This window comes from Camelus bactrianus, chromosome 15 (genome assembly GCF_048773025.1).
Source record: "Camelus bactrianus isolate YW-2024 breed Bactrian camel chromosome 15, ASM4877302v1, whole genome shotgun sequence".
NCBI lineage: Eukaryota > Metazoa > Chordata > Mammalia > Artiodactyla > Camelidae > Camelus > Camelus bactrianus.
This window is the reverse complement of record NC_133553.1, coordinates 24,678,827-24,702,289: the sequence shown is the minus strand read 5'-3', so window position 1 is coordinate 24,702,289 and position 23,463 is coordinate 24,678,827. Positions and strand designations below refer to the sequence as shown.

At 50.0% G+C, this 23,463-nt stretch overlaps 1 protein-coding gene and 1 long non-coding RNA gene across 2 annotated transcripts in view; one reads left to right on the top strand and one right to left on the bottom strand.

Annotated features, from left to right (window-relative positions):
* VSNL1 (visinin like 1) overlaps positions 1 to 23,463 on the bottom strand; it is a 100,859-nt gene that overhangs the window by 4,468 nt on the left and 72,928 nt on the right. The window contains exon 3 of the mRNA XM_010947353.3: positions 687 to 902. Coding sequence (XP_010945655.1) covers positions 687 to 902 — 216 coding nt within the window. The remainder of the gene's footprint in view (positions 1 to 686; positions 903 to 23,463) is intronic.
* LOC141573465 (uncharacterized) lies at positions 791 to 6,785 on the top strand. The gene is made up of 3 exons (XR_012499229.1): positions 791 to 928; positions 1,425 to 1,887; positions 2,828 to 6,785. It is a non-coding gene; the product is annotated as an uncharacterized LOC141573465 (long non-coding RNA).

The window sequence follows — 23,463 nt, the reverse complement described above, 5'->3', positions numbered from 1 at the left end:
AGGCCTGCTGGGAGGTGAGATGAGAACACAGACCAGAGTGAAGTGAGGGAGGCTGGGAAGGGGATCTGGGCAGAGAGAGAGGATGTCGAGGCCCTGAAGTAAAGCTGCGTGTTCCAGGAAAACCAAGAAGTCCCAGGTGTCTTGAGCACAGTGTACAGGGAGGATGTGGAAGATTAAGGTCAGAGCAGTGGGCAGAGGAAGCCTGGGACGTTTGCACAGGCACCTGAAAAGATGACTGTTCACGTGAAGTGATGGGGACCTGGGAGCCATGGGCAGCATCTTGTGCCCACGGGGGCAGCTGGTTTGAGGAAGAAGGCAGCATCCACAGAGCAGAGCTAAGCCAAGTGCCAGAGAAACTGAGTCCTGATTCCACCCTCTGCACCCAGGAGGCTCTCGCCTATAGAAGATCTCCCAGCGCGAGCGTGGCTGGTTGAAATGCTGATCGACAGTCAGGGTCCAGCAGCTCGGACCTGTGACGTTTCCCAGAGCCTGGTGGGAGCGAGGGAACAGGGACGGAGACTTCAAGGCCTGGCAGGACTCCTGGCGGGGCAGAAAGAGCTGCCACAGGCTTATCCCCAGGGAGCTCGTTCCCGGGGCTCTGCCTCCAGTGCCCGCAGCCCAGGTCCTGAGCACACGGAGCGCCCGCTGCCCGGGGTGGGGGTTGGGTGGGAGTGGGGCCCCCTCACCTCAATGATCTCCAGCATCTCCACCCGGGTGATCTTGCCATCCCCGTCCAGGTCATACATGTTGAAGGCCCAGTTCAGCTTCTGCTCAAAGCTGCCCCTGGAGGTGATGGACAGGGCGCAGATGAACTCTCGGAAGTCGATGGTGCCGTCCCCGTTCTTGTCAAAGGTCCGGAAGGCGTGCTGGGCAAACTTGGAGGCGTCCCCATACGGGAAGAACTACAAAGCAGAACACAGAGGTTCAGGTGTCGGGAGAGGGGGAATCACAGGCCTTCCTGCCCACGGGCTGCCCGGGGTGGAGGAGGGCAGGCTCGCCCGCCTGGACGAAGGTCTGGGCCCAACGTTCAAGGTCAAGGGCTGGCGCAGGGAGACCGTCTCCCCCTGTGTCCTCACTCACAGGCCCCTTGCTGTCTCCCATGTGTGAGGCTGGTGACACTGGGCTTTTGGGTCTGTGGGGCCTGGAATAGGGGAGCAGCTAGGATTCCTCATCTGCGGCTCCGGTCGCTCTCCCTCAAGGATGAGGATGAAGGAGCCCTGACTCCTCTCCTGCTCAGGGTGGTGGGTGCTGCATGAACTTCCACTCCTCTGGGTGGGACAGTCTAGGTTCACCGCCCACCCGTGGGGCCCAAGCGAGTTTGCCCCGACCTCCTGCCGGCAGCTCCCCGTCCCCAGCTCACAACCCTCTCCCCGGGTGAGGTTCCAGAGTCCAGACTTCTTTTTACAGGAACTTTCCTTCTGCAGACCATTTAAAACCCACTAAAAATAGAACATGACTGCACTTATTTTTGAGAGCCATGAAGAGATGTCTTCTCAGAGCCGCCGGAGTGCTGTGGGAGACAGAGACTGGACCCGGGAAGAGGCGGGGAGGCTCAGACCCGCCCGGAGGTAAGAGTGCGGAGAAGGAGGCAGGGCCCCGCCCTGGACACGCATCCAGGACAGTCACCCACAGCGGGGCGTTCTGACTCCTAACTCTCCGCCCCAGCCAAGCTAGAGGGCAGTCTCCAAGTGGAGCACAGGAAACAATCAGGTAAACTTCACCCCTGCCCCTGCCTCAAACAAAAACAAACCATGTGCTGTTTTAAAGCAGAGACAGTATGTATGTGTTTCTGGATGAAGAGATCCAGCAAATATAAAATGCAAAGCAGATTCCAGAGGAGGCACTGGTGTTCCTGTTCCTGTGGACGTTCTGCCTCTTGCTAAGCAGGTGGGTGGGCCCCACACAGACCACCGGCGTCCTGCCCCCTCCCCGCTGCGTCCTCTTTCTCACTGTACGTCCTGCCTTTCTAAATAGCTTGATCCTCATGTGCCCTGAACTGCTTTTTTCTTTTTTAACTCACAACACTTACGGCATCAAATGTGGGGCGGGGGTTGGTTTTGGTTTGTCTTTTTCCCCCACAACAACCAATTCTCCAACTTGCTGGACACCAACTGGGTGTCCCACAATTCAGTTCCATTCTGATGCTAACTGCCCCAGAGGGTGAGGGCTCAGTCCCACGAGACCACCCCACCTTGGATGCCATTCACAAGTCCCAGGTGGCCACCTGGACCTCTGAGAGACCTGCTATAAAGTTGGAGGGTTCCCACAACCCCCTCCTCAGTGTCGAGAATTTGCTAGGATGACTCTCAAAACTTAGAAGGCACTTTTTAAAAAACTATTACCAGTGGTTATAAAGGATACACCTGCAACAGGGGAGAAGCACAGGGCAAGGTATAGGGGTGGGAGTGCACGGAGCTTCCACGCCCTCTCCAGGTGCATCACCCTCCCAGCCCCTCGAGGTGTTCACCAGCCCGGAAGCTCCCCGAACCCCATAGTTTAAGGGTTTTTATGGCAGCTTCATCATGTAGGCACAGTTGATTAAATCACTGGCCACTGGTGATTGGACTCAATCTCCAGATCCTCACCCCTCCCTGGGGGTTGGGGCTGAAAGTTCCAACTCTCTAATCTTCCTTGGTCTTTCTGGGATCAGCACCCCTACTCCGCCCTCCACCTAAATCCTGAAGCTCTCTTGGGGTCCCCAGCCACCAGTTATCTCATTAACATACAAAAGACACTGTTATCACACCAGAGATTCCAAGAGTCTTAGAAGCTTTTGTGTTAGGAATAGGGGATCAAGACCAAATATATATTTCTTCTTCTATCACAGTGTCACATGTGCCCTGTGCATCAGTGGTCTTCATCTTTCTCTCGGCGGGTGCTGTTTGCTGATGCACCATCTGCCTATGGTCAGGGGTCTTGCTGGACAAAGCTGGTACCTGTGACGGAGCCTAAGAACAGAGCGGAGTGAGCTCCTTGATGGAGATGGATTCCCAAGCCTCAGGGATGTCCCACCAGCCTTTCTAAGGGCAGTGACACGAGGCCACTGCGTATTATTTTTCTCCATCCGTGTAGGTTTCTGGCAGTGCAGTGCTTTACCTACTTTATACCTCACAGCATACTTTTAAGTTAAGGGCTATCTGATAGTCTTATCTAAAAATAGTTGGGCACCTCAGGTCAGTATATTAAAAATTCATTTAGATCTGGAATCAATTGTAAATTTCAAGCTATAAAAGTTACATGTGCCTTGCAGAACGTCTGTTTACTGACTTTTATAGCCAACACGTTTACTTTGAAAGAACCAAGTGTGTGGTCAGGAGCCCCCAGGTATCCGGAGGGGCTGTTTCCTGTAGAAAATTCATCCTATTGTGTTCTAAGCACTTCGCGTTTTTCTCTTCAGGGGAATGCTCCTTCTTTTGATGAAATAATTCAACTTTGGACAGATCATCACAGAAAAATGAAGCCATACTCCCTTCAATCTCTTTAGGAAGAAATTAGGGTCATGAACTCATATTCGCTTCTCTTGGAGGAAAATAGTGCTTGAGATGTACAAGTATTTTGGTGTATTGTTGCTTGACGGGCGTTTATTTTTTAAAATTCAATGTATTTTGCTCCAATTCCTGCATGAAATATTGATGCAGAAATAATTTTTGGTGGCATTAATAATCTAAACCTTTTAATATAATTAAAAAACTGAAGTTGAAATTTTATATATGTATAATTATATACATTTCATTTACGTCTTTTAGTTCAGGCTGCTATAACAAACTATCACAGACTGGGTAGCTAACAAGCAATAGAAATGTATTGCTCATAGCTTTGGAGTCCAGAAGTCCAAGATCAGGATGCCAGCATGGTCAAGTACTGGCGAGGGCCCTTTTCTGGGTTGCAAACTGCCGGATTCTCACTTTGTCCTCACGTGGTGGAAGGGGCAAGGGGACTCTGTGGGGTCTCTTTTTTTTATAAGGGCACTAATTCCATTCATGAGGGCCCCACCCGTCTGACCTAAGCACCTCCCTAAGGCCCTACCTCCTAATACCATCATTTTGGGTATTAGGTTTCAACATATGACTTTTGGGGACACACAAGCATTCAGCCCATTGTGACTTGTTTGAAAGAAAATAAATTTAGTTATGAAAAATTTTAGAAACTGTATTAGATGATTTAATATTGCTAATTTTCATTAAGTTTCCAGCCTCTCTTTTATGCCTATGTACACACACACACACACACACACACACATATAGTTTTTCTACTTTTGTTCAACATTTTAAAATCAAGTGTATCCTGTATTTCCATTAAAAAGAAAAAAAACCAAAAACTCATCCAGAAGCAGCTGCAGTTGGTGGATTAATGCCTGCTGACAGGTATCCAGGCCCTCAGCCAGGAACGCTTCTGACCCCAGAAGCTGTGTGGTGCGGCTCCTGGAAGCGTTTGCCGGGGTTTGGCACCAGTGGGGCAGCCTGCCCTCCTCAGGGCGCTTGAGAGAAGCTTCTCTTTGAAGAGCAGGGTGTGGGGGTGGAGCAGGGTCTGCTCCGGGTTCTGGCCAGCAGAGCCCTAGGCTCAATTCTGGGGATGACGGTGACCTGGCCAGTCCCCTGGGCTCCGGGCTGGGTGGGGGTGATGGTGGCCGGGAGCCAGTCCTCCCAGGCGCTGCAGCCTGCTTTCTCGGGCCCTGTCCTTGCCCCTGCACAGGGCACAGCGCTTCTGCTCCAACACTCGGGGGCTCAGAGCCTCACAGCAGAAGGTTGGCAGAAGTGGGGGCAGAAGTAGCCCGCGGTCCCTGACTACTTCTGGCCCTTCTGATGATACTCCTACTCAGGGCCACACAGCGATCTATCCTCGTCCTACCACAGGGACAGTCCTGTGCTCTGGTTATGCTCTGAGGAAAGGGGCTTTAGAGGCTGCCGACCTCGGATGAGACCAGGACCCAGATACCAAGTGAAGCGTGATGTCTGCAGGAAACCGTCCCCTGGTGCTGAAAACCAACTTACAGGTGAATTTAAGGGCCTGCCCTGTTTCTAACTTGGGGTGGGATCACCTATCTGTGGAAGCCAGACGGAACTACTCATGGATCCTTGAGTGCCCTGTGCTTTCCAGCCTCTGTCTTGGCCCACACAGCTCCCTTTGTCTGTCGGACCCTCACCTACTGCTCAGTTCTGCCTCTTCCCATCACCTGAAGCTGCCACCTCCCCCAGGCCCTTCCTCTGCAAACATCCTGATGTCGACCCCTCTCTCCTTGCAGCCCAGTGATCTTGGCGCACGCGGCGTTCCTCTGCTGGACCACACGTCCCTTGCTCCACTCAGCCGTGCTCCCAGTCTTTGTTAACCAAGTGAGGGAGCCTTGGCTTGCAGGGAACAGGCCAAGCCTGCGGTGGGAGGTTCCGCTGAGGATGAGCACCTCGGAAATGAGGACAAGGGAGTTGAGAAAAGGCCAACCCTGTGAGGCCTCCTGCTTCTGCTGTGCTCAGGTCCACATTTGGGCCAAGGTTAGTAGAGAGCAAGATCACACAGCCTTCCCCGCTCTGTCCCAAAAGCGGAAACAGGGCCAGGCTTTCTAGACAGGCCCCAGGAACGGGGGTCCTCAGCAGACTTTCCAGGGGAGGTTCTGTGTGGCAGAGAACTGGTGTGGATGCCTGCTCTCCACTGCTGACTGACAAGCAGAAGGGGGCATTTGTCCCACAGCATCCCCTGGACTGATTTCTAGAAGTTTCTGAGGTAATTCCTCTGGGATGCACATCTCTCTTTCCTGCGGACTCCCCCTCCCCAGGATGCCTGGAAATGCCGTTTGTACCTGCCAGCAGTTGTGGGCACCTGCCTCCTCTTCCTGGAAGACCTTCCAGGAGCCCCCCAGTCAGATTCTCAGCAGAGTCCAGTCAGCTGGGCACAGCGTGGGCCGGCTGTCTCCTGAGCTGGGTCACAGGGAGCTCCCCGAGCCCACCCGGCACTGCCGAGGAGAAGAGCTCAGAGTCCCCTCGGACACCTCCTCCGTCTCCTCACTCCGTGGGTCTCCTCCAGCAAGGGCCTGGCGGGGCAAGATGTCCTTGGCTTCTCTCCACACCCCATTTCCCCATCTCCCCTGTCCACTTGCCACTGCGAGTATCCACAGAGGGTGCCCCTGCTCTCCCTTCTGCCTCGGCCAGGGCCCCATGGCCTCGCATTGATCCTGGCCAAAATCTCCCAGCTCCTCCTGCCTCTGGCTGCCTCCAGGTCCGATACCCAGGCCACACTGACCTCTCTGAAATGTGGCTCCAATAATGTCATTTCTCTTCACAGAAACGCTCAGTAGAATCAAATCCGAACTCCTTCGCTTGCCGTTCAAGGGCTCCCGTACCTGACCCACTATGCGCCTTAAACACTGTGTGTCCTGCTCCTCTCTGCTCTCAGCTCAGCCCTCAGGCCGCCCTGGCACCGCTGAATCCCGGCTTCCCGCCTGCTCTGTGTGGCCATTCGTGACCGCCCCAATGCATAGGCATCTCTCTCATTGCTCTGCTTCATGCCCCTGAGCCGCAGTGTCTTCTTAGGTGTCACCAAACCTGCCCGTGGCCTTCACAGTTCATAGGCCTTCCCTGTCTGCGTGTCCGGCTCCAAGGCTCTACCTCCAGGCCACCCTCACGGCTGGACAGAATCTCGCCCTCTGCTTGGTTTGTGCTTCACTTATTTCTGGATGAATCTTTTCAAACCCTCTGCCCTCGACCGCAGGAAGTTCTAGTCCTGTCTGTGTCCCTTGCCACCTGTGAGTTCTGTGCAGGCAGAGACGGCTTGTTCATCTCTGCTCCCCCCCAGCTCCTTGCTCGGGGCCCCCAAGGAGAAGCTCCGTAAGCTCCTGGGGATCACGGGGTCCGCAGTCTTGCCCGCCTTTGTATCTGTCACTGTGTCACTTCTGTTAGCAGCTCACTGTCATCTGCGAAATGGGACCGCCGCATCAGCTGGCCGCATCCATGCCCCCGTGAGGGAAGAGGAGGGTTCACTACAACTGAACCGTCACGAAAAATATTTCAAAAGTCCTCATTACAGTGTCAACTCCCCCATTCCCAGAATTCTCCATCTTCCTTCACTGCTTTATTTTTCTCCAAAAAGCTGACTACCATACAACATATTTTAATTATTTATTCACTGTCTTTCTTCCTCCATGAAAAATGTAAATTCCATGAGAAGAACGTCTTGGCTGCTAAGTTATGTTGTTGCCTAATTGACACATAGTAAGTGCTCAATAATTAGTGAATGAAAGCGTGAACTAATTCCTTTTTGATGCTGTCCTTCCTAATAACTGTACTGTACAGTCATGATCAGTTAAACCTTCAGCATCTCCGAGACTCCTCAAGGCAACCCAAATGGTTTGGTTCTTAACCTTTACTTGGTAGCAGAGAGGCAGGTTTTTAGGGCAGAGGTTTAGCACCATCTGTCGTTCCTACTTATTTAGGGGATTACTTATTTAATATCTATTATTGAACTGTGAATCCCCAGAGCACAAACCTATTTGATCACCATGTGTTCACAGCACATAGCACAAGCCCTGCAGATGGTACCTGCTGATTACCACCTTGTCCAAGTGAAAGGAGTGTTTATGGCGTCAGCCTGAAGGTAACCAGGTGACCAAACGCTGCTGCTGAAAACAGCTACCACCGGCTGGACATTTGTTATAATCTAGGCAGCTCTGTCCCATAGAACTTCTTGGCATGATGGCAATATTCTGTAAACCGCACTGCCCAAAACGACAACCACTAGCCAAATGTGTCAACCACTGTGTTAGGTGCTGGGAATAAAATAGAAAAAAAAGAGCAAAGGACAGTGGACTGAAGTGTTACTGGAGTGACTGCAGAACAGGACATTTTAATTTTAATTTCAATAACCACATGTGGCCAGTGGCTTCTGTACTGACCAGTATGATCTATGCTATGTCATTAGTTCTCACACTATCCCTGCCAAGCCGTTACCCTCAGCTCCATTTCATGGTCAAGGAAACATGGACTTAGAAAGGTCCAGCAAACCCTCAAGTTCTCCTCCCACTGTGTCAATCTGTTGCCAAGTTTTGCAGAGGAGAAGTGAGAATTGTTCACACCCTCTGGAGAAGAGGAACACCTTTGGTCCTGGGTGTCCATATCCCTGGATTCAACAGACTGTGGAGCCAGATTCGAAATTTGACCTGTGGTTGGCTGAATCCGCGAGTGTCGGACCCCAGCTACGGAGGGCCAACTATACTAGGCCAGTTTATATGAGGGACTTGAGCATCCATGGAGTTCATATTGTGGGGGTCCTGGAACCAATCCCCCACGGTTACTGAGGGACCCCTGTATACAAAACAGAAGGTAGAAAGTTAGGGGAAGATTTCCATCTGCCTCCACGTTTATTGTAACACTTTCATGATTTTCACACAGAAATGGGCCCACTTCTAATACTTCATAGTGTGTTATTCCATTTAATCCTTATAACAAAACCTGCTATCGTAAACTCCTTGCTGTGGGTGAGGAACAAGCTTGAAAGGTCCACGCATTTGCCTAAGGCGCCTGGCTGGCTGTGGGCGAGGCAGGATTTGAAAGCGGATTTGTCTGGTCATTTCTGCTCCATCCTGCTTCTCTTAATCAAGTATTAGATGAGGAAATAAACTTAAACCCACATGGAAGGATGAAACAAACCAATTTGTTGCATTATGTAATTCTTAGCTTCCATCATCTCTAAATCCTTGGCGGTGTGTATTTATCGCCACCTCCTGGCAGGATGTATGTACTACATGAAAACACTAAAACACCTCTTGAGGGATATTTTTTGTGATTCATTCATTCTTTAACTCAACAAACATTTATTGAGCAATTACTATGTGTCAAGCACTATGTTAGGTGCTGAATAAAGTAGAAAAAATACATGGCATATTAAGGATAGTGGGGGAAATAGGTATTAATCAAACAACTACGTAAGTATAAAATTACACTATGATACAAGTGTATAAGCCACAAATGAGAATAATGGAGATGGTCTTATGAGTTTGAAACGTAACAGAAATTTAGTGTGCAGTCCCCTTCCCCCACCCCAATATGCAGGTGGCTGACAATTCGCTACTCTTCATCATAGTTTAGGAAAGGTCTCAGAGTCTAAAATGTTCCTGGATCACACAAGCCTAGACTCTGTCTGTACTCCACACCCTTACTTAGGACCGACCAATGGGCAGGAGAAGAAATCCGCAGTAAATACTCAAGGCCTTGTCTCTCCCCAGGGAGACAATAGGAAACTTTGCACGAATTAACCAGCTTGCTCCTAAGACACAGCAGAGGTTTTCCTTACAGACAGTGGTCCAAAGCCGCACATTTCCATCTTGTCATAATCTATCCAGTTATGAATATTGAAAATGTGAAAGAAAATACTGCCATGTGAGTGAAAATACTGCAACCATATCAGTAAACAAAGAATGCTGAAACCAAGTCATCAGCAGCTGCCGCCACCCCCCAGTGGGGACAGGCCTGCAGCCCGGCCTCTGCAGCCACTCACAATGGTGCACTCTGAGCAGACTCAGAATAAGAAAGGACAGGATACCGGCCCTAGATAGCTAGGTGCTTGTCAAAGGAATGAATTCAGTGAGCCCAAATGTTTGCTTCCTCCCATACATAGAAAAGCACTAAATTCTTTAACTTGAGGTGCCTGGTTTTTTTTCCGGTAACAAGTAATCTTTTATTGTTCCAACTACCTGGTCTTTGTTGTAAAGCTCCTATACATCCTAGTTCCTCCCCTACCTCTTCAGAGCAGTCCCTCAGAGCGATCCGAGAGGCTGTCATCCCAGCTCGAGTCCTCCCGCCAAATAAAACGTAACTCTTAACTTTTAGGCTGCGCGTTTATTTCAGTTGACAAAAGGTTTGTTTCCTTAAGAGATGCTGAATGGCCCCAGACACTTCATGCTGAGTATGCGTCCGTACCCCTGGCCCTGCCACCCCAAGTGCGGCACAGGTGGCTGCATTACGAAATGGCCTCAAAACACTGTGCTTCCCTCCCGGCCTCCAGCCCTCTGCACCATCTTGCTGCCGTCCGTATAGCTCTTCCTTCTAGAAGTTGTACTAAGTTCTGAGAAGACACTGTAACATTCCCCACGAGAATCCTTCCCCTCTCCCAGTGTCCCTGGGGCCTGCCTCAATTGGATGGAGGAGGAAGGTCCCCCAGCGGTTCTCCGTCTGACCTTCAGGTGGCCGGGGAGGTTTTCACAAGCACGGCCTCGGGCACTGAGAAGGCTGATGTGCTGTGTCAGGAGGGAGTGGCAGCGAGACCGCTGAGGAGGACAGTCTCTCTCCAGCCCCCCGCTGATGCTGGGCAGCCCTCGGACCTCGGAATAGATTTCTGCCCATTAGTCTGCCTGAAATAGAGCTCATGTTGGGATCAAAGAACAGAAGAGTATTCTTGGACCGCTCTGCTCTCACCGTCATGGAGAGGTCTGCCATCCAAACCTTCACAAGACACAGTCCCTTTTAAAATGTCCTCACTCAGGTCAATTCTGTTTCCCTTTGTTCTCAAATGTCCGAAGCCTAAGGTGTCTGGCTTACGAGCCCACCAACAGCATCCCTCCCCAAGGGTGGAGTTGTCATAGGAACGATCCGTATGGGATCTGTTTCTTTTTCTTTAACCTTTGTATTCTATTACTTTTGCTACAAGTTAATCACTAAAGGCATGTTGCCTACAGCTTAAAGTATACATAATGGCCCCTGCCTGAGTGTTAAACTAAAATGCCTTTGTTTAGCTCACAGGAAACATCCCGCTCAGGCCCACCTGTGAGTGGCTGCAGGGAAGAAGAAACTAACACATTCCCTCCGGAGTCTTTGCAAGAACTTACCGCCTTTTTTACTTTACTTCCTCACCTTCCCCTCTTTGTTCTATAAAAGAAACTAGCATCCAAACTGGGCAAGATGGTTCTTTGGGACACTAGCCTACCATCTTCTCAGTCTGCTGGCTTTCCGAATAAAGTTGCTATTCCTTGCCCCAACAGCTTCTCTCTCAACTTACTGGCCTGTCGTGCGGCATCAGTATGAGCTTGGACGACTTGGTAACAAAGTCTTCTCTGTCGCACACTTGAAATATGACTACTCTGCCCCTGAGATCATCTCCTCACCTCTGCTGGACTCAGCCAGGGGCTTCCTCTGGGTGACCTGGTTCAACACCTGCCTCTCCAGGCCCTTTGTCTGGAACGCTCATCTTCTGCCCTGGCTCAGTTAATGCCTGTTCATTCTTTAGACCTTGATTCAGTCTTCATTTCCTCAGGAAAGCTTTCTCTGATCCGAGGTCAGAAGCCCCCATTACACACGTGCATATCACTGAGTCTGCTCTAACATTGATCCAAATCGTGAAGAAATGTTCATGGGATTGCTTGATTAAGGCCTTCCTCCCCTAGCGGACTATAAACTAAACGGCGACAGGAAATGGCCTGGTTTTGCCCACTGCTGTGGTCCTCAGAGCCTAGCACAGGGCCAGGCACACAGGAGGTGATCAGTGACTATTGGCCGGATGAACAAATGACTCAGCACAGCAGGTCATTTTTGAGCCCGAGGAGACAGCACAGCAGAAAATCCACCCAGTGACCAGTAAAAGGGTTGAAATGTGTTCTGAAGGTTGTCTTCAGTCAGCTCTGTGCAAGAAGGCTCTCCATTTGGCCTGAAAACTGTCATCCCCATTACTGCTTTAGCCGATGATTCGTGAGGGTATGAATCATTCCCAGAGCTGTACATGCACTTGGTCAGGTGGACGGGAAAAAGGATAGAGAGATTCTCCCCTTAATTAGAAATGGTGCATCCAAAAACTGTCTTCTGCCTCAGTGTTCATTCAACAGATACTCCCAGAAGCCTAGTGGGTGACACGTTCTATCTGTGCTGAGCTCTGCGTGGGCAGGGAGGGTGAGGAGGGGCAACGGAGCGTAAGCACAAAATATAAGACCTGGTCCCTTGCCCTCCAGCAGATGTAACGAATCGAAGGTAGATGCAGCCCAGAATGTGAGCTGCCTTCCACACGCGGGCTCTCTGGAAGGCAGGCAAAGCCACAGCCACCCTACCCGCCCCGACAGGGGTCACCCAGATCCCGAGGTCACTTCTCAGAGCTGCCCCTCCCCTTGTCCTCTGGATGACAGTACCCATTCTCTACAGTCACAGACCCCTTAGGACTCCAGTCTTTATTACAAGAGAACCACTATCAGCTCTTGGTTCTTATATAACTGCATCAATTTGAGAAGAAGATTAACCCTGAACTAAGTTTCTAGAGAAGGGGTTTTGCCCCTTGGGTCAGGGGAAGCAATTTCCATCCATGTCCTAGACCAGGTCCCTGGATATGCATATTGACCCAAAGAAGTCATGAACTCCCAGAGAAGTTCTGTTACTTTCTTATAGAAAACAAGATACCAGCAGTAAAAATCCAGACCCCTCACTGATTTTTCAGGTCTCCCTCACCTGAGAAATCTCACTATGAGAAAAGCCCAAATCACCTCTTCTTCAAGGGAAATACTACATTTTGCTCTTTATTATATAGAAACTACACCTCACTGGTTTTAGATTAGGACCTGTTCTGCTGTAGACGCTTTACATGTGCTCAGGGCAGATAAAGGAAGCAACTCATTGCAGAGCAGCAGATGCTGGGTTGTGACAGGGTGTCCAGGTGTGACTAAACTCAAGCCCCTTTGCCTCTGAGGACTTCCATTTCCCCGGATATAAAATGAGGGGATAAATCAGATAAGCTTCAAAATTCCTTTTCGCTATTATGTTTTATTTATTTTTCAGATTCTAAAAGTAAAAACCTAAAAGAAGAAGAAGGAGGAGGAGGAAGGGGAGGAGGAGAAGGAGGAGAAGAAAGAAAATAATGAATTTGGCAAGTGGGTGTTCGTTTTATAATTTTGGATTTGTTGTTAACCAAAGGACCGACTGCCTCCTAGTGTTGGTCTGTCCTAATTACAGGCTCAAACTTCGAAGGATGACTCTATCTACAAGTGTATCTGTATCTAAATCTACAACCGTATCTGCATTGACATCCATCTACGTACCTTTATCTCTATATGTAGGTTATATCTCTAGTTCTATAACATCTATTTCATATAGCTCTATCTCTATCTCTGTAGCATATCTTATCTCTATACCTTAACTATCTCTCATCTGTCTCTCTCTTTATATCTTCATCTCTCTCTATCTCTTTATCATATCTCCATCTGTATCACCACCTCTCATCCTTCGGGCACAGACTCAGAGACAGAGGCGAGCCAGCCTTGGACATAGTTCCCTGGGGAGGAGGCTGCCTCTGCTGTCTATCCTCCCAGACTCCCTGATTTTCCTCTTCCTGGGGAGTAACTCAGTGGTCGAGAAGAACCAATTGAGAGATTAGATCTCAGGAGAGTTTGCCAGAAGGACCGCAGCTGGAATCCTCCCACCCTAACGTGGACAAAGGGCCGAAGCCACAAGAGGGTAAGGCTCCGGTGCCCGACCTGCAGCCACTCTGCCCTTTAACCGTGTCCTGCAGGGCATTACCCCGGAGCAGATAAGGGTTAGCGACCAAGTACCAATCCTGCCGCTTACTGGCTGTTTAGTGTTGGAAGACGGTCTGAACAACCTGGTCCTGCTTCCTTTTGTGTAGAACAAGGGAGCTGGCTCTCCATAAGCCTGAGAGCACCGATCAATGCCTGTAATTCTAAACTGTAAATCTGCACAACTGACAAAATCATACTCGACAAAAGATGCTGATTTAATTACAACACTTTTATAGCCCTTCCTGCTTGCCTGGCCTGTTTAAGCACACTGTCAACATTCTCCCAAGCAATCCTCTAACAACCCTCTGACATAGGTACCACTGCGAGCCCACTACAGAGCCAGGTAAACAGAGGCACAGGCATATTATGTTAATTAGTCCCAGATCTCATACCTAGTTAGCGGTGGAGTTGAACCCGTTTCACTCTAGAAGGTATACTCTCAGCCTTTAAGCTATACGCCTCTGATCTAATACAGGAACACAGGCACTAAAAAGGGCAAAATCCCAATTCTGCCCTTAACCCTCACCATGTACCACCAGTAGATCATCTGCATCCATGCTAATCAGACAGATGCAGCTGAGAAGCTGGGTGGGTGAGGTCAGCAGATCTTCAGAAGCTCCCAATGGGCCAAACTGCCCAGAGACCGCCTGGGGGTTGTGGGCTTTGGCCAGAGCCCAGGGGTTTTGACTTAACTGCTCAGTATTGTCCAGGGCACAGGGCGGTGATGTGGGATGGCACCTGGGAACGTGCTGTATCACTGCTAATGACCCCCCAGAGCGTGTTCTTTCTGCACTTAGAGCCTGGCAGCGGGCACCATGATGACCTGACACAGGGTCCTGCTCTCACCGCTGTGGCCAGAACACCAGCTTCTGCAAACACCAGTCTCCTGAGGGTCTTGTTAAAATGCGGATTCTGATTCAGCAGTTTGGGAGGGGGCCGCAGCGGCTGAACATCAAACACTCTCTCATGATGCAGAGGCTGCTGGTCCACAGACCACACTTTAGGAAGCAAGAATGTAGACTCTGTGCATCCAGGACCTAAAGAAGCCTGGAGAGGTCCGGAGAGGCAGGCTGGAGGAGGGGGGCCTGAGCGGGCTCCGGAGGTAGCAGGAGGTGAGCAGGCATGTGTGCGTTTGTGGGTTGTTGGGTGGCGGCCTGTGGGAGGTGCTGTGGGAAATGGAAACCAAGGGCCAGTGCGGGGAGACGCCCAGTGAGTCGCTGAGTGCCTGGGTGACCTTGCTGCCAAGGGGACAGAGGCTCCAGGGGGCGCTGAGCTGGGGCTGAGGGGCCCCAGGGAGCCTCCTCCTCCAGCCCCAGTTGTTTGTGCATTAGATGAGACTGCGGTCCTGACTCCTGACAGGGAAGCTCTCCTCTCACATTTCCATATTTATCTCTCTGCAGGGAAAGCAGAAAGCAGCCTTCCGACAGGCTCCCCTGCCCCCACCTCCGCCAGGCTAATGAATAAAGATGCAGAGCTCCCCAAGGGGAGCCCTCCAGGCCTTCCCTGGAGGGGAGGAGAGCGCTGGGGAGGGGAGGCCCAGCAGGGCGGGAGGCGCTGGAAAAGAACGGCCAGCAGCCCTAGGTGGAGGCCTGGGCCTGGGCCCCGGGGTCAGGGTGGACCGTCTACATGTAACACCTGGAGCCCCAAAATCATTTCTCCTCTTAGGGCCTCAGTTTCTCTGCCTGTAAATCAGGAGACTGAACAAAATGTTTGAAGATCGTCCTTCCAGGCATTACTCTCTGTGCTTCTACCCTAAAGAAAGGTAGATGTTTTATGACAGCTAAACACCCTCCAGATGCAGGACTGACTGTGAATACCTCTGAGAGGAGCCCTGTTGGGGATGGAAAGATGCTGTGAGCCACAAACGTGAGCCACGTAGGTCACCTGAAATTTTCTAATAACCGTATTTTAAAAAAACAGGTGAAATTAATTCTAATAAAATTTTATTTAATACAGTATATTATATCAAATTATATCATTTTAACATTTAATTGGTAGTAAAGTTTTAACAAAATATTTGACATTTGGGAGGACTGTCTTTGAAATCGGTGTGTATGCCTTACTTAGGGTCCGTCTCCATCCCACTGACCTCGGTCTGAGTGCTTGCGGCTCCTGGCTGCCGCGTGGAACCTTGCAGCTCCGGACAGTGCATACGATGAAAAAGCATCTGTTTTAATGACCTAAATTCTAGAAATATAGGCAATTGCTTCAAATGAACTTTGGGGCTATGTACATATCACAGCATAAGCAGACACTCGGTCAGGGAAGCAGCAGATTGAGTGTTAACCAGCAGAGCTGTGAGCCTCTGGGAAAAGGCTGTGACCTCTCAGGCCCTTTTACCAGTTTTGACTCCTGCCCTCAGACACCCCCGGCTTCTTGGCCAGCGAGTGGCCAGCCGGCCTGGGCCTCCTGCTGATGTGTGGAGCTTTATTCCAGATCCAGCGCCTAATGCCTCCAGACCTTGGTCACATCTCCCATCTCCCCAAAACCCTGGCTTGTATTTGCCCATCCCGGGGACGTGCACAGGAGTGGCATGGTGCTAAGGACCCGGTTTTGCCCAATGTTTCTGAAATGTCACTCTGGGGAGCAGCTCTCTCCAGCAATTCCTGACCATCTGAGAGAGATCTATATTGTTTTTCCTTCTCTGAGCAGCAGTAGGAGAGACAGCTTGGCTTAGAGGAACGAGTGGAGATCTGAAGCTAGAGTGACTCGTCAGATCCCGGCTCCACTTCTGAAGTGGCCATGTGGCCTTGAGGAAGGCACTTTGCTTCTGAGCCTCAGTTTCAGGTGTGCAAAGACCAATCCCAGTGGTGGCCGATGCACTAGCTAACGTAAAGCATTTTGTACAGTACCAGGTACATGGAAAACACTAAAAAAACCAAAGTAGCTTACTTCTTTTCCTCCTGCCCTCAGGATCAAGGATGCCGATTTTTCAGAGTCTGCATGACACTTTGTGCCATCTTTGACAATAAAGTGCCTTTACCCCAGAGAGGTGTAACTGACCACACACTGACTCACACCCGTGAACTAGACATTGATTTAAGCCCTTTTATCTGTTTCAACTTAATTCTCTCAACTGTCCTATGAGGTAATGCCCATAGATGAGGACTCTGAGGCACAGAGGGGTTAAGTAACTTTCTCAAGGTCACACAGTAAATGGCAGAATGGAGGCATGAACCTGGGAAGTCTACCTGCAGAGCCTTGGGGCTGATTCGTTTTTTCTGGCTCTTATACCAGAGGCAGGACTGCTAGGGAAGGAGACTTTTGACCTTAAGCTCCAAAGGCAAGAACCACAAACCAGGGTGGAAGCTTTCAGGGCGGCCAGAATGATGACCTGAACCTGGATCATCCTGCCAAGGCAAATCCCATCAGCAGATATTTATGAATTTTTCCATTTTGCCTGCTGCCTGTTATCAGCCAGCAGCTTCCTTGCCGCCCACGGCTTCTGTCGGGATTCTGTTTTCTGGAGCATCGGTCCCAGTAGGTCCCTGAGATTCCTGGCCCAGCACCAGCGCCCTGATTGTATTGTTTCTGGGGTGTCCTTCTGGTGGCTGCACACCCCTGCCCTCAGCTCAAGTCCCTCTAGAGGACCCTTCCCCTCCCGCAGGGCACCTGTGGTTGCAGCAGCCAGGGAGGAATTTAATTCCCGGCTCTGCCCAACAGCCTGTTGCTAAGCAGCTGGTGCACACTGAGATGTGTGGAACGAAACCCTCACGGTGACAAAAACAAACCCTCATGTGCCCAGAGCCACATGCGTGCATGCACGTGTGTGTGTGTGTGTGTGTGTGTGTGTGAGAGAGAGAGAGAGAGAGAGAGAGAGAAAGAGAGAGAGAGAGCGTGTTTAAAGGAGCAGGGATGGGGGGTAGGGGGTTGAGCTTCCCTCCCACTCAGGCCCAGCTGCCAGCCAGCGCTAGCTTTGGGGCAGAACCAAGCCGAAGCATCGAAGCACCGATTCCCCGCAGCAGGACCCCCGCAGACACGGGAGGGATCCGCAGGGAAGCCAGGCGGGGTGGCCGGGCGGAGGGTGGAGCTAAACTGGAAAGCAGGGTGCTAACCATCGTCTCTTTTTTGGTAGTTGTGCTCCCAGAACAGAAAGAAATACACAGAACACCTGTCTTCCTCCTCTCCCAGCTCCTACTCAAGAACCTCATTCTTGCTAGGCTGAGCCTGGTTCCCACACAGAGGCGAAATGAGGGTGCAGGGACAGGAGAAGGGGGCCGCAGGGAGTCTGCGCCTTGGACTCATTTTTCTCACTGCTGCTTCGCAGGGCGTCTTCCCTGCCCGGGCAAGGCCCCACGTCGCCGTGTCATTTGTTGCTCTCACCCTGCACAACGTGCTGAGAGACTCTTAAATACGGAGGCTGAGAGAGGGTGGGACAGAAGACTGGACTGCCCTCCCTTCTGGTCAACTGCAGCACAAAGCTGGCTTCTAGTCTTGTCAGGAGCTCTTACATAATTTGTGGGGCCCAGAACAGAATGAAAATGTGGGCCTCTTGCCCAACAACAATTAAGAATTTCAAGATGGCAAGAGCAGAGAGAGCATTAAACCAAGAGCAGGCCCTTCTGAGCACAGGGCCCTGAGCGGCGGTGCGGGGCACACACCCCTGAAGCCAGCCCTGAGTTTTGCCTCTGCGCTCCTGTTAGAATGAGCTAGTACGTAAACAAGGCCAACCCTTTCACTCGCTACTGAAAGCTCTTTGATGTCCTCACCACCACAGGCTCCTATAGCCCTAGAGAGAAAGCTACCCTGCTTAGCCCAGTCCTACAGACCCTTCTGGATCCGAGTCCTGCAAATCTCTCCAGCCTCATTTCCCAGCCCACCCCTTGGACACTCCATGCCAGTGTGAGCCACTGGAAATCCTCCCAAATTGTTCTTTCAAATTTTTCTCTCTCTCTGCCAGGAATATCCCTTTTCTCTCTCATTCTTTGCTACTTCCCATTCGACCTTTGTCACTCATCTCAAATGTCACCTCCTCTGAGCTGTCTTCCCAGATTGCATTTCCTTTCAACCCCAGAGTTCACACTCACCCCACCAACACTTCCCCTCTGAGGGATGACGGAGCCCTGCTTGTATCATTGTGTTCAGGACACTCCCCACTCATCTTTGTCATGATCTGTTTATACGCCTGCCTCCCACTCTGCTAGGAGGTCCTCGGGAGGAGGGTCATGCCTGACTCATCTATGTATCCCCAGGGCCAGGAATACAGTGGACATTCAATCAATAGCTCTTGACCAACTTAATGGGTCGACCCGCCAGATCAGTCCTCCACCAGATCTGTCATATATAGTTCTGTTGTTACTTTATATTAAATTAAACAAGAGATTTTTTTTTGCATGCTGATTTCTACATTTCTTTTATAACTCTTCTCCATAGAGTGATCTGCTGAAGGAGATTCATTGTTGATATTTTTAAAAGTACTTTTATTTTCATTTAATGAAAATAGCATTTTTTTCTGACTATAAATATAAAACACATTTATAAAGAAAACACTTTTAAACACAGCAATTAAGGAATAATTATCCAAAACCCTGCCACTCCAAGAGAGCTGCTATTAACAGTTCATTCATTTTTTTCACCAAGTTTTTCTTGAACACTGACTATGTTTCATGCATTGGAGACAACAGCAGTGAATCATATGCACAAAAAGCCTTGTCTCCATTCTAGTCATTGTTTATGTAAATAGAACAGAGTGTCACTCAATCTCAGTTATTCAAAGGGTTAAGTTTGCACAATTCTGCACACACCACATACGCACACACACACAAGCATGTATATTAGTAATTTCTAATGAAGTTTATTTATTTAGTGATATGCCGTGAAAATCTTTTCATGCCACTGGCTTTAAACGTATGTCCCTCTTTTTCATGGTTAATATGTTTTGTAATTTCTTTAGCCAAATTTTAACGCTTAGGCAACTGTTTAAAACGTCATTGTCATCAAAACTTCTGTGGAATTTTTTTTTTTCCATAAAATTGATCTGGTTACCTCCTAAAATAGATGGCTGGTGTAAGAGTACACAAATTTTAACTCTGATATGTATTGCCAAATGACATTCCGATAGATAACCAGAGTGCTAACTTGTCCTGTATCTTTGACAACATGGGGTCTGAGAATTCGGCCTCATCTCTGTTCTTCTGGTAGAAGAAAAATGATGTCACATTATTACCTAAGCACTTCTCTGATTCCTAGTGAGATGAAATAGATCTTTTCTGTTGCCTTCGGGAAAAATCATAAGTAAGCTCGGTTATAATTTTTTCTTTTTTAACTTATATAGAAGTTTACATTTTTAGGGAGTCCAATCCATCAGTATTTTTCTAAATGGCTTCTGGCTTGTAGGTCACACTTTGAAAGGCCTTCTCTACACTGAGATTCAACATACTCCTTTATATTTCCTTCTACTTCTCTCTCTCATTTACCCTTGAATATCCACATTTACTTTGTGAATATCATGAGGAGACAACTGTTACATGATTTAATGAAGAGTCCATTTTTCCCCGGACTGTTTGAGATGCCACATTTCCTCCATCTACTCAGGCCTGTTTGCACCTTCTTTAGCTGTCAGGCAGTCTATTCCTCTGTCAATAGCATTCTGCCTGAACTATTGCAAGTGTACGATACATTTTAATTTGTGGCCAGCATTCCCCTTCCTCTTTTGATTATTTTGAAAATACATTCCTCCAGAGGCACTTCAAAATAATTAGGTCAAGCTGCAAAACAACTAAAGCAAAACCTGATGAGATTCTGACTGAGACTACTTTGAGCTGCTACATTCATTTAGGGAGGGCTGGCATTTCTGCAGGACTGAGCCTTCCTATCCAAGAACTAAGAGTGGCCATTTGCTTATTTATGTCCGCCCAACAGATCAGGCCCCTGGAGTGTACGGATAGACAGCTCCCTTTCTCACAGAGCTCCAGGCCTTGAAGCTTGGAGTAGAGGCACTGAGCGCTTGGAATGACCCAGGAGGGACTCTGGGTTGGAATCCCGGGGCTCACTGTAGCCCACGGCCTCATAAGTCAGTTCTGCTGGACTCAGAGCAGCATACACAGGGAAGGGACTTAGACAATCTGGCCCCAGGAATAAATGTATCTTTCTCTGGAGAAATTGCCCCAGCCTAGATCTCAGTAGGGGTGACCCAAAAGGCCCTTCCTGAGCAAAGGGAAGGGCTTCTAATTTGGACCTACCCCCCAGGGTAGGTGCTTTATGTAAGCATCTCCTTGCATCTCCCTGACCCTGGAGGTGGGTGACGTTGCCTCATCTAACAGGGAACGAGCCGGTTCGGTGACTTGTCCAAGACCTGGGAGCTAAAGCTCTGGGATTGGATCCTAGACCTGTCTGCTCCTAAGCCTTCCACTAAATCACCCTGAGCATCAAGGGACCTAATAACAGCCTGAAAATCCAGCCTGGGAGCGGGTGGGGACGGAGGAGAGGAGACAGCCCTGGAGCCTCAGGCTGGGTGCCTGGAAATAGGGCCAAGTCGGGTGGATACCTAAGGGATGTGCAGGGACAGGGGAAGGCCCCAGCTCTGAGCCCCGTGAGGAAGGCAGGCATTCTCTTTGCCTACCAGGGGCCTGGAGTTTTGAAATTCAGACGAGAAAGAGCTGAAGCTCTGTGATGGTGGGAGACGCAGGATCAAAACAGGTGGGGCAGAGGAGAGAATGAGGCCGTGGAGTGAAGGGCTGTGTCCTCCTGCGCCTGGAGCAGGTGGCAGGGCCGGCCCCTGAGCCCTGGTGCCTCAAAGACACGGCGGGGCTGCAGACCAGGCAGGAGGCCAAGCTCCGCGTCCGGCTCAGGGCACAGCCTGCCTGGGTCCAGGGCCTTCCCTGAGCCTTCTAACTCAAGGACCTTGGATGTTATGGAGTAAGACCTCCCTCGTACCCAGAGGTGGCTCGCTTGTTCAAGGGCTGTGGGACTTTGAATTTCTCATTCAACATTGTGAACAAAATAGAACAAAGAGTGTCACTCATCATCAGTTATACAAAGGGGTAAGTCACAAGCCAGGGACAGTGAGCCCCGAGGGGAATTCAGGATGGGAAAAACAGGATGGGGCTCTCTGTGCTTTGGAAAAAGGCCCCATAGATAGTTAGATGTGTATCTCAGAAAGAGCTTCAGTGAGCCCAGATTCGTGCATCTTTTTTACACGTAGAAAAGCGCTAAAATCGTTCAGATGTCCGTTCTTTGTGATCAGCAGTCATCTTTTACCAAGACGTATGCCGGCCTACCTAACCTCCAAACTCATATATACCGGCTCCTCCCCTACCTCTTCAGAGCAGTTTCTCAGGGGACTGAGAGGCTGTCTCCTGGGCTATGGTTCTCTGTCAGACCCTGAATTAAACACAACACGCAACTCTTACCTTGTGAGTGTGTGTTTTCTTTTTTTCTTTCAGTCAACAACACCGCCTAAAAGGAGGTGTTCCAACAAACTAAAACCCACATCTGAACACTCAGATTGCTGCAGCCCGCACAACCTCTTCTCTCCTTGGAACAAAACTACTTCCCCAGGTCCCCAGCCTTGCATCACCATCCAAGGGCGGTGTTGCCTAAAACACACACCTCACACCGTCGCAGATCTCCTTAACATCTCTCCTGCCCCTTCCTGCCCAGAGGAAACAGCCAGTGTAGGCTCCCAAGCGTGGCCTTCCAGGGCTTTCCAAATGTGGTACTGGTCTCTCATCACACCCTCCCTCCCCTCTACACTATACCCCGGATGTACTGAATTAGTTGCTTTTATTCAAATTCTCCATATGCCTCCAATCCTAAGTTAAGGTAACTCGTATTAGATTCTAGCATGTGTCAGACATGGCGCTAGACCCAGAAGAATACAGAGCGAGAGAGAAGGTGCAGTGCTGCCCTCAGCTCACACTCTTAGCCTTTGCTTACTCGGGCCAGAGTCCCCAGCCTGGATGTGTGCTTTCTTAACCTTTAATGTAGGGCACCCATCTTACTGTGTCTTATTTTACAGCTGCGTGTCTGTGTCTGCCCTACTAGACTGGGGTGCACTACCATGGGGAGAAGGTCATTTCTTGTCTGTCTTTGGATCCCTCAAAGCCAAGGGCAGGGCATAAGACAGGTGCCCCATGGGAAGAAGGAGTAAGGACTAGAAGCAATTTTACAGGTTTGTCTGCATGTAAATACATATGAGCGTCTGAGGTGCAATCCTCTAATCTCCTCCTGTAACCCCGACGCAGCCCCACAGCTATGTGGTAGAAGGTGCCCAAGTCTGGAGTCATGTGGGCGTGGGTTTGCATCCCGGCCATGAAGTTGTTTGGATGCAGTGTTGTTGAAATGAGGGTGGAGCTGGTGGAATGGGCCAGGAACAGCTGGCTTTGGACCAAAAGAAGCCCTTTATTGCTTTCCTTGCTGCTCGGGGCTTACTCACTCCTGAGTCTCTGTAGCAGGGGTGTTGGACCCCGCAGGCCGTGGCAATGGTCAGACTAGGAGGAGGTGGGGCAGGCTTAGAAGTGCTTAGCTCCTTATCATGAGAATAAATTAATGAATCTTCCCAGCACCTCTTCTGAGAATCCAATGAAGCTTCCAGCCAGTGACAGTTTTTTCCTGGTGTCCTGGAATTATGGCTAACATCCCAAACTAGGAATCAAAGGCTCAAAGCACTCCTCATTCAAACTTCAGAGAGCTGCAGGCAGTTGGGGTCAGTCACATGCTGGTGGGCGTTTATTAGAAGGTGCTAATCCATGAACCAGTCCTGCATCCAACGATGGTGTCCCAGGTCAGCTGAGAGAGCCTGTCCCCTTTCCTCCCACGTAGGGTGGGGACAGGGTGGGCGGGGGTGAGTGAGTGCTTCCTCTGCTCACAGTCAAAGCGGGTGACTCCGAGGGGATTTCTCTAACAGAACGGCTGTTCCTGTGTAAAGTAGAGGCTGGTGTCTTGTTCCCTGGATGGGTGTGTGGGTGGTTCCCTAATGGCCCCTGTGCTTCTGGCTGGGGAGCACTGGAGAAACATGATGTGCCAGAGAATGCCTAAGCCGGACGCTCCTC